Source organism: Neopelma chrysocephalum, unplaced genomic scaffold (genome assembly GCF_003984885.1).
Source record: "Neopelma chrysocephalum unplaced genomic scaffold, ASM398488v2 Primary Assembly neopelma1_68, whole genome shotgun sequence".
NCBI classification, from domain to species: Eukaryota; Metazoa; Chordata; class Aves; order Passeriformes; family Pipridae; genus Neopelma; species Neopelma chrysocephalum.
In genome coordinates, this window is record NW_020897727.1 from 8849291 (window position 1) to 8866417 (window position 17127).

The window sequence follows — 17127 nt, forward strand, 5'->3', positions numbered from 1 at the left end:
ATATGTTTTCCTCCTAAGTGCTTGCATAAGTTTGCCAGCAGTCTCAGTGATTTAACTGGCAGTACTTATGTACAGAGTGCAATAAGCAAGGCCAAGGAAAAGCAGTGATTTTTCTAGGGTCTTCACTTCATAACCATGTGCACTTCTGACTGTCTTAAGCATTTTTTTCCCAGCTCTTGCTGCTCTTAAATTTTCCCTCTGTATTGAATCCTCCATGGAAAGCTACTGCATCTGGCAAATGCTGTCGAGCTACACCCACCCCATGCTGCCATTTGGTCCTGCTCCTTCTGTTTTCTGTTTGTGCTACCCTGTGGCAGCCCAATTGCAAACTCCCAGCCCTGCTTTTAGAGCGTGCACGGGTCGGGGATCACGCACAGCAAACTGTTTGTTTGCAGCCACCTCTCTTTGGAGAGTGAGAGAATTTAATGTATGGACACAAGCAGATCAGTGCCCACTGATGTCAATGCCATCCAGCAATCCCAAGCACATTCCCTCTACCACCAGAAATGTAGCTGTAGCTCATTAAGGAGCAACAGGGCCAGGACTTCATGAATTCCTGTTTCCCATGCTCACAACAAACACGCTGTGCTGCCTGTAAAGCAGCTGACAGTTAAAGATCAATACACAGTAAAACCAGCTAAATAAAAACAATTCTAGGCAGAAAACACTGCAAAGATCCCGAGGGAGCCCATAAGGAATGAGTCAGCAGGTGCTGACAGCAACTCCCTCCAGTTCACATCTGACCCATCACTATTTTAGCACGATGGGCTTAAATGACCATCTGGGTGTAAAGGTTCCTTCAGCATTAGGTTCCCATCCTGGCAGCAACAGCCCGTGCACAGGACAAAGCACCCCAAACAACCCTGAGAAACGTCCCAACTCGAGACTCCCAAGCCTCCAGTGCTGTATTCATGTTTAACTTTCAAAAACATATTGAATTAATATTTTCAACATTTTATGAAGTCCTGTAAAGCCAGGAAAACTTACTAATTTCCATTTATTTCCAGCAGTGGTCCACTAAGACTCTCACTAACTGAAAATAGATGGAGGAAGACATTCCCTGCCTCAGAGGTCAGATTACTTTTGGCAGTTAGAACTATTTACCAGCTACAGGATGCTGCTGTACGTGGTGTAAATTGGATGCAGTTTCAGTAATGGACCTCCCTTCAAACAGATTGTTTTGAGGCAGGTTCTGCATCTCATTTAATTTTAGAACAAGAGGGACATGCTGATTGCTGAGACCTTCTGGTCAGAGCCGTTTGTTTGTTATTTCTGGGCTGTAGGTGGGCTGGTGCTGGAGTGTCTGAGCACAAGGAAGCAGGTGGGTGGCAGGGACCTCGCTTTCCCAGCTGCACTAATTCCCAAAGACTGAAATAAACATAAAAGAAATAAAGTGTGGCTCACAAAAGGTGTTGAAGCACATCAAATGAGTTCAAAAGCCTCCTGGAGGTAGAGTCTTCCTGAGCAGAGGAGTTACAGTACTAAAGGCACGATATTAATTAGACAGACCCAAAAAGCATCTGCTGGGAGACACTTAAAAGGATCCTGGCTTTTCCTGGAATTCTTAAAATGCAGCCATGGAAGGAGATTTGGCAAGAAGGGAAAAATTGTGGAATTTCTTTCATAGGAAGGGTGTTTAAAAATAAAGAAATAAAAGCCATTTTAGTGGATGTAGCACACAAGGCCTGTGTTAAGAGAGCAGAGCTGAACCCTGAGCTTTGTTCCAGTGCAAGTTCCACAGCTCCCAGGAAACAGGATTCCTCCAAACAAAATCAGGAGAGTTGACACAAGGTGCTGAATTTCATCTTAAAAATCCCTGTGTCTTCCTCGCTGATCCCCTTTCTCCTAAGCATCATTACAGTATTAATTATTGGTACTTATCAGACTTATTGTCATCTAAGCTCCCTGTCCACTGCTGTACAGCCCTTATGGGGCTCTTTTCTGCTCACAAGGGCAACAGGTAGAAGTGCAGCTGTACATGAACTCAAAAGGCAGCAGGATGCTTTCAAACCACAGAGCAGAGTTGAAGGAACTAAATACATTGTATGTGAAATGAGTAAATAAATCCCAAGAAATGGAATTAAGATGAGCATTAATCAGGAGGGGTTTGAACGTGGCCCACACATGGCCCAGTTCATGGGAATCTTGCTAATTGCCTTTCAAAGGCCACTTCATCCTATTAAGATTATCCTCAGGAGACCCTCAAGACTTTGGGGGCAGCAGGGGAGACCGAGAAAACCCAACCACATTTATCATGTTTGGAAACCAACAGAAATTGATTTTTATTTATCTTACGAAGCAAAACCTCTGTTATCTTTCTCTCCTGGTATTTAATCCTATTTTTCCTAGCAATATAAATAATGAGAAACACCAATTAAGCTGAGGCCAACCTTCAAGGCAGTGAGAGATAAATACCCTGACACCTACTGCAGCAGGCAGGATGTTTCATTTCTCTTGTGCACAAGTGTTGATGCAGATTATGTGACAGTTTGAGACTTATCACTGTAGCCAAGCAAGGTATAAATTATGACAGGTCCACATGGATTACGGATGATTTGAAGCAAATCAAAGGCATTAATTTTAACACGGTGGTTTGTCTCTCTTAAATGGCACCCTTAACTTTCTGTAACAGCAAGCACTAAAAATCAATGATGTGAGACCCCTGCACGCCCCGGGGCTGTTAACCCCTGGAACTTCAGCCAAAGGAGCCCCGGGCAAGCAGAGCCACAAACCAGCTCCCACAGTCCTCATCTGGAACACACGGCACCTGTGAGAGCCCCAGCAACAAAATTTATGGTTTAAAAAGCGTAACTAAGTTTTAATTTCTAAGTCTCTTCTATAGGTGTCTCCCTGAAAGCTCCAGGGGGGGTTCACAGACCCCTCCATGTTGTGGGAACTACGAGACATCGAGGTGCTGCAGCGTGGTCAAAGGGCAACGGAGCTGGGAAGGGTCTGGAGCACAATTCTGGTGAGGAGCAGCCAAGGATGTTTTTCCTGGAGAAAAGAAGGCTCAGGGAAGACCTTGTTGCTCTCTACAACTACCTGTAAGGAGGCTGTAGGCAGGTGGGGATCGATCTCTCCTCCAAAGGAACAATTAATAAGACAAGAGGAAATGGCCTCAAGTTGCATCGGGGAGGTTTGTGTTGGATATAAGGAGAAATTTCTTCACTGAAAGGGTTATTAAGCACTGAAACAGGATTCCCAGGGCAGTGGTGGAGTCACCATCCCTGGTGGGATTTTGAAGCTGTGTAGATGTGGCACTTGGAGACATGATTTAGTGCTGGGAAAATGGTTGGACTCGATGGTTTCTCTAACTTAAACAATCCCATGATGTAGCAGGAGCATGTGCACGGCAGAGCTAAAATGTAAGACCATGAAAAAGTTGAAAATTAAATCAAAATGCTTATTTTACTTCCAGTAACATCACAATAGTTCAACCCAAGTCTCAGCCAGCTCTCAGTGAAGTCAGTGAGAGTTGTTTCATTGAAATCAAACAATGTATGATTGGATCCTCACAGAATTATCTGTAATACAATACTCAAAATTGTGAAGAGTTTCAGGTTAACATCTAAAAGCCCATTTTCCTTCTGGAATTCTGTAATGAAGCTACCATAGGAAAAGAATCAATACATAACTCAGTATAGTGGAACGATTATTAGAAAGGCTTGTTAAATATAGCTCCACAATTTTGAATAAAAAGAATTAAATCCCTCATTGCTTCAATCACACTGTACTGACTCCTACCAAACAGGCTGTTTCAGACAAAAAAACCCCACAACTTTTCCAGATTTCAAAATGGAAACTCTAACACAGGAAAAGCAAGAGCAGCAGGGTTATTTTGCAAAAGGGGAGTAGAGGGGGAAAAAAGTTCCTAAATCTCAAGATAAATTTCACTTTTGTACACTGATAACAACTTATAATTTAGTTTTTTTGTGAAATGTACCACGACAAGGCAGGAAAGTGTTTCTTAACTCAGTTTGCCAATTTTCCTTTCAGGCTAACGCTGTTATTGATAATATCCATCACAATTCCTTGTCTTCCCAACACGCTGGCAGCAACACCTGAGGAAGTGCTGACTCACACACCTCAACACCTCCCTGTCAAAGTTAATCTGAAAGCGATTTTACTTCCCAAAGGTAAAACAGAAGTGCATGAAGTCAGCTACAAATGGCATTCACAGATCAGCTTTCAGCACTTCTCATCATTCCTGTAAGATCTCATGAGTCCATTGCAAAAGTTTTCTACCAAACCCTTGGAACCTTCAGATCAAAATAGTCGATTATATTTCTCTCTTTTTCTTCAAGCAAAATTAATGTATATTTTACACCTGTTGTTGGAGGTTTTTTGCAGTTCCTTTAATCCTTCTAATTAGATATTTTTTTGGCACAGAATTGGGAGGGAAGTACACAGAACACTGTTTGCATCCACCACTGTACACCAGACTTTTCAGAGTTCAGGTTTGCCAGTAGAACCAGCAAACATCACCATTAGTTTCAGGCAGAAAGGGAACTTTGAGATCAGGACAATTTATTAGAAGGAAACAAGATGCTGCTGATCAGAAATAAAGATTTACTCATCTTTGTTTCCCTCCCTTCTTTCAAGGGAAGGTTTCTCTGTTTTTTTCCCATCTAGAGCCTCCAAAACAAACACACTTGAGGAAGCACGTGCTGGCTAAATCCACTGATCTCGTGGAAATCAACCATTAGCACTGACTCAAGACCCTCAGCTTTGTTCTGAAAAACAAGTGAAAAACCAACCATTTCTGCCTCCCACTGGACACAGGTCAGCAGGCCCAGGTATCAAGGCTGCATAATCACCTTTGCTTTTGATAACACCTCTCTTCACAGAGCAAACCAGCTGGCAAATAAATCAGTGTGGCTTTTCCATAATCCATTCATGAACAAGGAACAGATGATGCACAAAGGGAGGTGTGTTCAGCATCCTTCAAGGGCATCCATGTTGCTTGTCTCGTTTCAGAGCAACATCCAAGTTATTAATTTCCCTGCAAAACAACTCTTGTCATTTATGGTTAACAGTGATCACTTTAGGGCATTCCAGAGAGGAAATGCAGTCTGGTGTTCTATGGAAATCAATTTACTGACACCATTAGGGCTGCGCAAATAATTTATTTTCGGTTCAGCTGCCAAGCAGGTGGTGTTGAGGAAAAGGGTTCCACCAGAATCGAATTCAAAAGAAAAATAATTTTTGTTGCTAAAACATAAACAAAACTATTCAATGCAAGAGAAAGCATTGCATTGACCAAAAGAAAAAAAAGTTGAATTTCTGACAAATGTAGGAAAAATTAATTAGAAAAATTAGTAAGGTTCAGAGTTATATATGTTGGAAGAGGGAGGGCTGTGATGTTCTTCATGTACCAAGTAGCTCCAGTATCCCAGCAGGATCTGGAAGGCTCTGGTTGAGCTGCTCTCCTTGCTCTAAGCTCCTGGAGCATGTACTGTCCCCTCTACTTTTTAGAGGACTCTCCCACGCCAGCAAACTGTGTCAGCCCCTTTTGTTGGAACCATTTCAGCTGTATCCAACTAATCATTGCAGGAAAAAAAGAAAAGGAACAAACCACAGGAATGATACTCTAGCACGTGTCTTGAAAATCCAGAAAACGAGGCACTTGTTCCTCTGCTCCCTGCTGAAAGTGATGTTTAAATGTTCCTACTTTTACATCATTACACCCAAATATTCTTGTGCACACATCACAAACAGGTTCTAGTTCCAGGTCCTTGAATGCTTATTAAAATACCTGTTAAAATACTTATTTTGAAAACACTAGTGCTTGCCACGGTTTTATTTGTTGTTTGATTGATTTGAAGCATTAAAAATATAAGCACTCAGGTGAGCAGGGATTTAAACAACCACTTTCTTTTGTGGAAACGGGCAAACTACCAGGCTGTGGAGTCACTCATTTAATCCACGTGTAATTAACCCATTTAAAGCAGAACTGTTTCACCAGAAGGAAGAGGCAACTGAGGGGTAAAGCAGAGGTAGATGTGCACAGTTGAGATTTCCATCTCCTGGGTGTATGGCACATGTAGATCCAAGTAAAAGCTCTGACCTCAGGAAAACCTAGATAAGAAAAGACTGTGGCACTGATTTATGCAGAAAAACCCAATTTGAGCAGGAACAGCACTCACCCGTGAAAACTGAACTTCTTCCTGTAGTTATGGTTCTGAGCATTATCACTCCAAATCATCTGGTTCAGCACAGAAAACTCATGTGCTGGGAAGCTCCTAGAGCTTTGCTTTTGCATGGCTACATGGGGAACAGCCTCCTCCCAGCTCAGCCTTTCCCAAAGCACATTCTGTGTGAGCAAACACTGGTGCTGAAGTTAATGGAGTTTAGGCCCGTGGTGCACTGAAATAAACCCAAAGTTCTGTAGAGTGTGGAAGGAACTTAAACACCTTGCTAAATCAGGATCTAAAGCAAAGCTACGGTGCCAGAAAGAGTTAAGTCAAGAGTGTTCAGCCCTCGTTCATCACACAGGTAATTCCATTTCAATTAATTACCGGTGCTAACTGGAGTTCCCATCACACAGTTCTGGGAAATGATGCTGACTTATAAAACCAGCAGTAAGTAGTCAATGCCTAATGTTTTCAGAAGCATTACGATTAATAGATTTATTATGTAAGTGTTCAAGCTTCCATATTTCAATTTCTCCTAACTTTATTGGAGAAGCTATTAAAGCCAGTGTCTCAAAGAATAAAAGTAAAGTGCCAGAAGTAATAATCTCATTTTAAATACAGTTTCTTATTTTGATTTACAATTGGCAGAAGCTGCTATTCTGTTATGCCAAAAAACTTCTGCCTACCTGCAGATGAGATCTGACTGATTTCTCAGAAGAAATACCAAATCTTACAGAACATTTTGAGAGTTGCTTTTTCTTATTAATCGGAAGAGTGAACTCATCCACTCTGTTATTAAAGATAATTTTAGACGATTTCCTGTGCCACAAACATAACTTTTAAAAATTTAAATGAAATGAGTTCTTTGGTTGCAAATTACACTGTATAACTCCCACAATGCTGCTTTCATTGCTCTAGAAAAATATTATAAAATCACTATTTCCTGCTTTTTTCTATGACACACTTGAGTGGCTCCTCCATAAACACAAGCCAGGCTGAATACCAATTCTAACTAGAAGAGCCTTGATTAAAAACAGATACAAAGAAACCACCAACCAACCAAAAAAAAAATAGCCAAACCAAACCAAAAAAAACCCATAAAAAGCTACAAACCAAAACCAGAAAATCATAACTGGATAACCAAACACCAAATCTTGGGCAACTGAGCTCGTGGCCTTTTTTTCAGCCACAGTGAATCCCTGGGAAGCTCCTGACCACAGCACTTAACAGCTGCCTTCCTACCCTCCAGGTCATTTGTTTGCCTCCAGCATCACCTTGGAACCCAAACACTTTCAGAGAAATTAAGGAAACCCTCTTGTGCTTCTGTCCCACCTGCCTGGTCTCCAGGACTATTATGCATCACAGAAATAAGTGCACCTTTCTAACAGCAGCTGTGTAAATATCAGTAATATAATGTGTTTTGAAACATCACATCAGCTGGAAAGTTAAGGAATTATAGAGTTGGGATAAGTATTTCAGGTCACATAAAAGCAACTTATAACCTTGGCATTCAGACATCTTCAAATTTTCTTTTTATTATGGGACATAAAAAACAACTCATTTGAAGTATCCTTATGTTTACAGCTTCAATGCAGTTTCACAAAAAAAAGGGTAAAATTTATTAGCTATGCCTGTTATATATTATATTAACTACAACAGAAGACCTGGAGCACACTATTAATCATCTTTCCATGATGACAAGACTACAAAATGCTGTGAGGTGCCACACCAATTCTCAGGGACTACTTTAGCCAGAATTAACCCAAAACATGTTTGGATTTGTGGCCATTTATGGCTCTTACACAGCTGGGAGCCAGCACTGTCAGCAGTGCTGCGGCACCAACACTCCCATCCAACACCAGCACAGACTGTCCGACTCCTTTCCTCCTTTCAGTCTCATCTCCTCCTTCTCTGACTCTCAACAGGAGAAAGGAGCACTTGGCCCAGGGTCAATTCACCACCAAAGATGGATGCAGGGAACCAAACACACCATCATCATTTTGGTGTTCACACCAGCATGTTTTTATGCTTCTTCCAAAAGTAAAAATATTGTAAGGATGCTGTTTTAGTAATTTCTTGAATTCTGCCTCCCACTGTATTTATTCATTAAAGTTGAAGTTATGCTTTTATATAGTTGGTGTTAATGTTTTATAAAGGTCAAATTATAGTTGTCTCCCTACTGTTTTATTGTAAATGTTGAGAGCTGGCACTGTAATTTAAGTTCCAGCTAAATAAAGTGTGCAGGGGTCCTACTTACAACCAGGCAATTTGAGTTTTTAGCAGAGCAGAGCACATTTTGTGTTGCTGCTGGTTCACTGCCACACACAGCAAGGTAAACAAACCCCACGTGCCTGAATGCCAACAACGTTTCTTATTGGTGTAGTTAGTAGAAAATACAGATATATTGTCATTATAGAATGTAATATAAGTAAAATATGCACCCATTTTCTACAACCTGCTTTACAGTATTTTAGCAAAGACTGCAAGACAGGACAACTCAGTTTACACATCAACCCAAGTTCCACATCACTGTTGGTTTGTTTTACCAGCCTGGCTCCCTGGCAGCAGAACAGTCCTGTGCATCAAATAAATTATCATTTACTGCAGTCTAACCTGTATTTGAGCTCTGGCACTGCCAGCAAGTGGTTCAAAAGTGTCAAAGATTTACCAATGCTGGCTACAACTTCAGGGAGGAATTTCTCTTTTGCTGTCGACTGCCTGTGAGCTGTTCCAGCATTGCCTCTCTTTTGCTGCCTTATTAAAGGCCCCTCAGTTCTGCTCCAGTTCTCTCCACAGCTCAGAGAAGAAGGTTGCACCAGGTTTTTTATTACTTTTTTTTTTCCAAAGAAAGTAAACACATCAAAGTTAGTATTGTAAGTGGAGCTCCTCTCTAAAAAGTAACATCCCACATCACTATAGGAAAGTTTTAGGTCTTCCCAGGGCTCTGAGTTTTATTTCTACCTTGTTTAAAGAGAATTCTTTGGTAAATGAATTTCAAATTTTGTTGATGATAATCCCTTTCAAGAAGGGATTCTTATTTTAGCAAATCCTGCCTCTTGTCTGGGTTGATATTTGTTTCAGGGACTAAAAGAACACAACACAAATGTTTTAGTTAATATTCACATATCCCAGAATATGACATGACACTCCACTCTCTGCAGGTTCACTTGTCTGCCCAAGAAGCAGCAGGTGCAAGGCACAAATATGCACCAAGTCATTCCAAACCGACCAGGGTTTTCAGAATCAAGTCATTAAAAGTTACTTTTTCTTTCCCTTCTCTAGAGGAAAAAGTTCAAGTGGATAAGCTGAACAGAGGCATAAGGCAAAATCAGAGGCATTAACTTCCAGCTAGAAAAATCACTCAATCTGAGAAATTTCTGAAAGACTTCATGAATTTATAGCTGGTGTTACTTATTCTCAAGGCAGGGCTGAGAAATCCCATGCCACAAGAAAGCTCTGAAAAAGGAGATGTGACCATTAAAGCAGACAGAGTGCTCTGTCTGAAAAAGACTGATTTAAATAAGCAAAGGGAAAGAAAAACTGCAACTTGAAGCATGATCATAATTACATTAGAAAAGTTATAATTTGATTTGGATTAGCAGACAGAAATCCTAAAAGCTCAGAATTCATTGTGAACTACATCTACAATTATTTTCAAGAATACTTGCATGCTTTAAGATATCATTAAGTTAAATGAGATTCTATGTTTAAAGGAAGATTTAACCTCCCATACTCCCATTAGTTCTCGCTAAATGTCCACCCTGCACTTTGAAATGTAATGGAGAAGGTTAGCTGGCCATGATTCTTTTGAATGGTGCTTTCCTAAGATCCTCAAATTAAGAGTTCAGTCAGAAATGCAGGCTGTGAAAAAACCCTAAGCAATGTGCTACAGAAATGCCTTAAAGTCTCGGTGTGTGGTAATTTGTGCTGCATCTGTTTGTCAGATAGGGACAGTTTCCTCCTGACAAAGTTGGGCTGGTGCTGCAGCCCCTTCAGATTGACCCAGCTCTGAACTGTAACCACAAGTCATATTGCCACGGGAAGACAACCCTGATAAGTTTTTGTCAACCATAAGCAACGTCAGAATATTTTCTCGTGGGGTTTTCCCCAAGTGAAGCCACCTACATTTTCCTAAAAGACAGATTTTTGTCCTTCCAACACGTTTCTGCACCTGCAGAGCTGCATCATAGCCTGTGCTGGTGATCAGCTCAGAAGGAACAGCTCAGTTAATCCGATTTTTTGTTGTTCTGAAATTGCCAACTGGAAATGAACAGAGAAGTGTCCCCTGAAGCACCCGGGGACATTATTAATACAAGGTTTGCACTGTGCTGAGCGAGAGCCCCAACCTGCTAATCCTGAGCAGTTGGCCATTATTTAGATTATTAGGGGAACAGCTGGCCCGTTTCAGCCAACCAAAGCCCACACGTATTTCAAAAAAATATTAGCTGTGAAACATTATGGCTCTTGGAAGGGCTCCAGAAACAAATTAAATCTCAAACCAAGTAATCTGCTACTTTTTATCTTCCTAAATCCAGACCAGCCCGTTAAAAGAGCATTCGCTGTCGCTGCAGGGATTCTCGCTCCCTTTTCATTTGTGGGTTTGTTTGGTTTGGTTTTCAAACAGGGTTGTGTGGCTTTTCCTCAACAAAACCGACAAGACACTTTAGGTTTAGATCTTTATTTCCTCCACCTTGGAATTATAATGTCAAGAGGAGGTTTCACCAAAACATATGCCTTTCCCTCTGTTACTCTCCAAGAGTGACTGCATCCCTGAGAGATTCTGACCCAGTCCTGATGATACCCTTCAGAGACTAAATAATTCTTTCACTCTGCTCAGTCTAAAGTCCTATCTTTAAAAAAACCAGCTTAATTAAATATATATGCATAAAAATCAGTCTATTTTTGACTCATTCCCCCCTGGGTCCTGTTAATAAGCTGACATGCACTGTTTGGAAGGGAACTGTTTGACCACCTGGAACACAACAACCATTTCTCCTGGTTTTTTTTTTGCTTTAATCATGTGTGAGAGCATTTTAACAGATGACATGACATTGTTATGTTGCACCAGCAATCTGCTTACATCCATTCAGAGACACATCTGAGACATTCTATATTATTTAGTCACAATGTGTATTTGCAATGCATGTGCAGACAATTTTCTCCCTCCATGTAAGAGTTCTGCATCAAACTTCAATCGAAGGGCAATGCCTCGGGTATTTCAGTGCAAAAGGATCTTCCTCACTCTGCCTCCAGGAACATGTTGTAAAGTTCTCAATCTCCCACTTTAAAACCCTCCGTTTTTCAACCATTTTGCGTATCCCCAGATATATCCTGGAATTTTAATAACATGGGAATAGTGTGATTAAGACATGTGCCTTCAAATCCTGAGCAATATTTCTGTCCACACAGAATAAGAGAGTCCCAGATGCCTGGCCTTGATCATGTACCCAAGTGTCAGAACTGAAGCTCTGGTATTCCAATTCTATATATGTATGTGAGCCTATTAAGATATATTTTAGAGTATAACAAGCTCTATCTGGGTAGGAAGGTTGAGATGCCTTTCTACAGAATCTGTTACCACGTGCCAAGGAACGGGAACTAAGTCATTTTTCAACATTTTCTGAAGTACATCCTTAACACAGCGAGTGATTTATGTGAATGGAAAGTAATTTTAAGATGTTTGTAAAATTCCAAATGCTTTAAAGACTTCTTTATTTGGAACAGCCAGCTTGTTTCAACAAGGACACACTGCAGACAAGTACACCTGGATAGGTGAAAAATCCAGTTATTTGACTATTACCCAGAAGTCCAGACAGTTTTCCCTGCGAGAAATTACTAAGCTTAAAATCTTACCTCGCTTGAACATGTCTTTTTATACAAGCTAAAAACTACAACCTGCAGTTCCAATTACCCAAAGCCTGCAATATTCAGCACGAGGAGTTAACACTGGCATCTTGTGGATGAGGATTCTGAAGAACCAGAGAGAAAAGCCCACCAGAGCTGGGCTGTGGTATTGAAAGAAGTCGCAAAAGAAGAGGAATGGATTTGAAATAATGGACTTGTTTAACTGAGACTGTTGAATGGAGAGAAATTACAAGTTTATGGCTGTTTTAATGGTTTTTAATAATGGTTTGTCCCTATCCCTACTTTGTAATGGTTCGTTCCACAAGAGTTCCACTCCCCTCTCGTGCATATTCTGTTGTTATCCCTCCCAATCATTGTTCCTCCTTCCCAAAACTCCTCCCCTTATTCACCATACTCTAGAAAGTTCTCCCAGCTCCCCCATAAAAGGAGGAGCCATTTTAATAAAGGGGTTCACTCCTTTCTACCCTACAACCTGTGTCAAACCCTGAGTGAACTTCCCCATGTTCCTATCTGGGCTGTGTTAGCATCTAAAGCTCGTGTCAAAGCTCCACAGAGGGTTTGGGGGGTTGCAGAGGGCTGGGTTACGCCTCCACCTTGGCTCTCTGCAAGGCGAGGTGGCAAAGATCCAGCTACAGCTGCTGCATGGAAGAGAGAACGAGACACTGCTGCCCTAGAAAGACTTGCTGCTCATAAGTGGAAAGGATCTCTTCCTTCTTCCCTCCTGGACTTTTATTTAGGAGGGAGAAGAGATTTGATCCATTGTAAATACTGTTTTGTCATGGTAGAGATAGTTGAGATTGTGTATGTAATGTACTATAATATTTATTTTGTACAGCCATTGTAATATATAATCCCTTCCCCCCATTCTGAGCCTCGTGTGGTGTCTGGAAAACCCATCTCACACTGGGTTGAGATGTGGGAGGGGGGCTAGGACTCGGGAATTGGATTTTAGGGCTCTCAAACCATGACACGAGGGAAAAGGGAAGAGGGGGAGATGAGTGAAGTGCGTGTGATGACACACTCTGCACGGATCAGAACGAGCAAGAGAGCAACTGCAGAGCTGTTGGGAGCATGGAAGAGCCATGGGAAGAGGCCATCTGTGCAGTCAAATGGCATGGAATCAGTGGGAAGAGCGGATGTGATAAATCACACACGTGGCATCGTCTCAGAATCAACAAGAAGTGTTTTGATGTGTGATCAGTGCTGTGATCCACGTTCACATGACACTGTGGTAGTAGGAACAGTCTTCTCTGATCTTTCCACAGCATTTATTCCCTTGGGACAAAGGAAATCTTGGAGGCCACAGCTTTGCTAGACAACAGAAGAATTCCTTCTGAGCACTAATGAGCAGTCTAACACATTTCACATCATATGGGTAAACAACAATTTGAATAGAAAAGTCTTTGTTAAAATCCACAGAACAAAAAAATAGTACCCAAATGCAGACAGATCCTGAAGCAGCCCCAGCTCTGAACACGTAATCTATCACGTAAGAGACAGGAGAGGTCAGGCATTAATTAACATCCAAATTAAAGCTTTTCAAGTAAGGGTCAAAACTTCCTTTGTTTTGACATTTAAAGCACTGGCAATGTACTCCCCCGTTCAGTATGCCCAACACATCCCCTCGTGCTTTATGTTAATTGCCTCCATTTTTCAAGTGCACTATTTGATTCACTGTCAATTAAAAAATACCCCCAAAAGCCAAGAGCGATGTATGTTAAGTATAAACGTGATTAATGTAACACAATTACATTTCCACACTTGATGAGTCTGATTAGGAACTTTCTATCAGCCCAGCACGACAGAGCCCTGTCACTACCAGTGACCTGCCAGTCTCGCCAAAGACAAGCTTCCTGATGGAGAAGCATTTCATGGCCACGAGTGTTTCTGACAGGTGTAAAACCTGTAATTAAAGGCTGTCAATTAGCACTTCATCAAGAATGTAGCGATCTTGATGATCTTCTCTGTTGGATGGCAAAGATGGTCCCGGGTGTAAACAAAGAAAAGCTCTGAGGAAGACAAAACCAGTCACACAATTGCTTGCTAAAATAATAATTATGTGGACAGACCCTCTCCTACTTCCAGAAAATGAGTCTATGGGTCCTCTCCCACTGCATCAAAGGAACATCTGGATTAAGAAAACTGCACTCAGAGAAAAAACTGGGCAGGCCAGAAGTAGAAGACCAATGCCTGATTTTGTTTGTGATCATGGAAAACACAAGTTATAAAGAGATAAAGGGGTCTGAGGAGGAAAAAAATAAGGTCAAAATTAGAAAAAAATAAATGAAAGAAAAAATGGGTAAATGAAACGGACCAAGTCTGGAGTTTGCTGTTAAATGAGATGCAAGGGTACATAAATAAATAAGAATTAAAAAGCCAGTTCAACCTGACTACAATGAGAGAAAAACTAATAGCAACTAAATTCCAGTGAAACTAATTGGAAGGGGGATATGCACACACAGCTGGACTTTTTATGGCCAGCTTACAAGTGGGCTTTGATAAGAATTGCTACAAATCAGAACAAGAAATAAGAGAAAATTCTCTATCCTCAGTCTGGGTATCTCTTCCTTCTTCTCACCAGTAAATGTAAAATATAATTAACATTGCCATATGTAGAAGTAATAAATACATAAGAAGCATCCATAACCTATATTTAATTACGAGGGAGATGCCAGCAATGAAATGTACAGTAGGTCCTTGTTTAAATTGAAAAAGAAAAGAAAAAAAGAAAAAGACTGTTTTATTGCACTTCAGAAAAGAATTAAGAGCTCCTTGGCTTATTGAGGACTACAAAAACAATCTATGGGTCTGCTTTGCATATTTGCTCTATTAATTTACACAGCCCTGGTGAGCCTCACATTGCAACGCAACTGCTGAATTACCCCACTCTCGGGTAATGGGGATAAAAAGATGCACGAGCATGCAAAGTGTATTCAGACAGACAATTAAAATTATCAGTTCTGTTGACAGCTGAAATGAAGAAACTGTGCTGAGGTTTAATGCTGCTGCATGAAGGACACACGGCCTGTGAGTGATTGAATTAACCGGGATCTTGCGCTGACGGGCTGCCTTTGTCAGACATCGCACATTAGGCCAATTTAGCGTCTGCTTATTAAAATAATTGAATTCCAAAGATTGTTTCCGGGCATTTCTGAATCTCCTCCTGCTCTTCCCTCCTCCTCACGTTACCGATGGCATCTTAATTATTGTGCTCGTTTCATGCCAGTGCAAATTGCTAGGTCACCACAGAACAGTCCAGTCAATTTGGCTGAACCAACTCAGCCTTTAGGTGACCCTCTCCAAAGCAGCAGGAGATCTGGACAGACACACTACAGCCTGAAGTAGATAAAGTATACAGCAAAGGCCATTTTTACTCAATTTGAAAGTAGTTTATCAATATTCCTTTTTTTTACATAGGTCTTTAACTCTGCACGCTTATTAAATCTATTATGTTTCTTATATTGTAAGATTTTGACTTTTAATCGTGCAGGAATGTGTTTGGCAACTCTTCAAAAATTAGAATTCCAAAGACAACAAAATTGCCCCAAGAAATTAAAAGTTTGAAATCTCTTTTCTAAACTGAAGAACCATCTCACATGTCTGAGCAGTATTACTATTCATGATCTAAATCTCCTGTGAAAAAGCAACTCAGACTGAGCAACTGAGACTAAAAAATGCTATCATAAAAGTTTATTTTAGCACCTGTTAGAGGCTGAATAACTTAAGCTTAAGAGAGTCATTTAAATAGACTTTGGCAACTAATTCTGACGCTTCATTTGGAAAAGTTAGTGCTATTTTAAAGTGAATGTGCACAGATGAATTACACCTTCATCCAAACAAGCCTAACAGTGAAAATACATCAATATGTGGTAGCAATATCTGGAGAGAACTGAAAATGGCAGCTTTTAAGTCTTTAAAGGCATCTGGATGCACCCCTGGGTAAGGTACTACCTTGGTTTGACAGTGTTGAAGTCCCAAAGCCCCAGAAGGGAATGAACAGGTTGTGACACTGAAGTGTTGGAACAAACCAACCCCAGGACTGAAAACAGTTAAAGCTCCTCAGTTTAATGCTTTGAGTACCTTGGGCCAGCTTGGATTTGATGAGGTGGTACCTGGTCAGGGGAAATATTGCTGAACATCCCAGCTGTGTGACACACATTCTACAATCACTGATGATCCCAAGCTCCATCAAGCCTCCTCTGAATTTCATGCAAAGACTTGGACTTGCACCAGGTATGAACAAAACTTTTATGATACAGAGTTCTAAACCTGAGTTGCAGAGATTATTTAATAGTGAAATGTTGATAGGCAAGTCCTGATTTTCAAGCTCATAGGTAAGACCATAAAAAAAAAGAGTAAATTTGCTTTTTAAAAAGTTATGTATTCTAAGTTTTCATAATATTCATATAGTCCTAAATTATTATATATCATACTTTGTCATCTCTAATACATGGAACAGAGTGAAGTCTGTAGAGATATAGGATTCATGCAGGGGAACCCAGACAGAATCATGGCAATATTCAAAATCCTAGGTACAAAAAACAAACCTCTCTGATAAATGGCAGGAATCAAATGCATACATAAACAATTCTGATTTTTGCACAATAGTAATATATGAAAATAACGTACGGTTCAGAACCAGCTTGTCCTCTGTGAATTCAAATGGCTTCTCAATATGAAAAACCTTCTGCTGGAATCCAGGGACACATTCTAAATCTTCTGCCCATGCAAGCAACAGAATCTGAGGGGAAAAGAAAAAAACAGAAATAGACTTTGAGCATCCATTCCTTCATCCATCATGTTGGCTTCTGGGAACGATACCGGGTCTGGGCTCAGTGCTCATAAAACAAAACATTGGGCTTCATACTCATAAAACAAAATATCCATCACATCACACTTCCCTTTCAAATCTCGCTAAACAATTTTTTATTTAAGGTTTTTGCTTTTATATATGTGGGTTGGCGTGGAAAATACAAAATAGTAGCTTTCAAGGTGAAGTTCGGTTCAGAATATCAGTAAAGAATATTATTGGTTTTCCTGAAAACATACGATTTAATGTTGCTCCTAAAAATCACATGTATTGAGCTTGGCTGAACACAGCTGGACTTAAATATAGGCTTAAATTAAG

General features: G+C 40.6%; 1 protein-coding gene across 2 annotated transcripts in view; it reads right to left on the reverse strand.

Annotated features, from left to right (window-relative positions):
- The window catches only part of CDH13 (cadherin 13), a 451056-nt gene that overhangs the window by 344102 nt on the left and 89827 nt on the right, over positions 1-17127 (reverse strand). For both annotated transcript variants that reach the window (XM_027685001.1, XM_027685000.1), the window contains exon 2: positions 16629-16740. In XM_027685001.1, coding sequence (XP_027540802.1) covers positions 16629-16740 — 112 coding nt within the window. The remainder of the gene's footprint in view (positions 1-16628; positions 16741-17127) is intronic.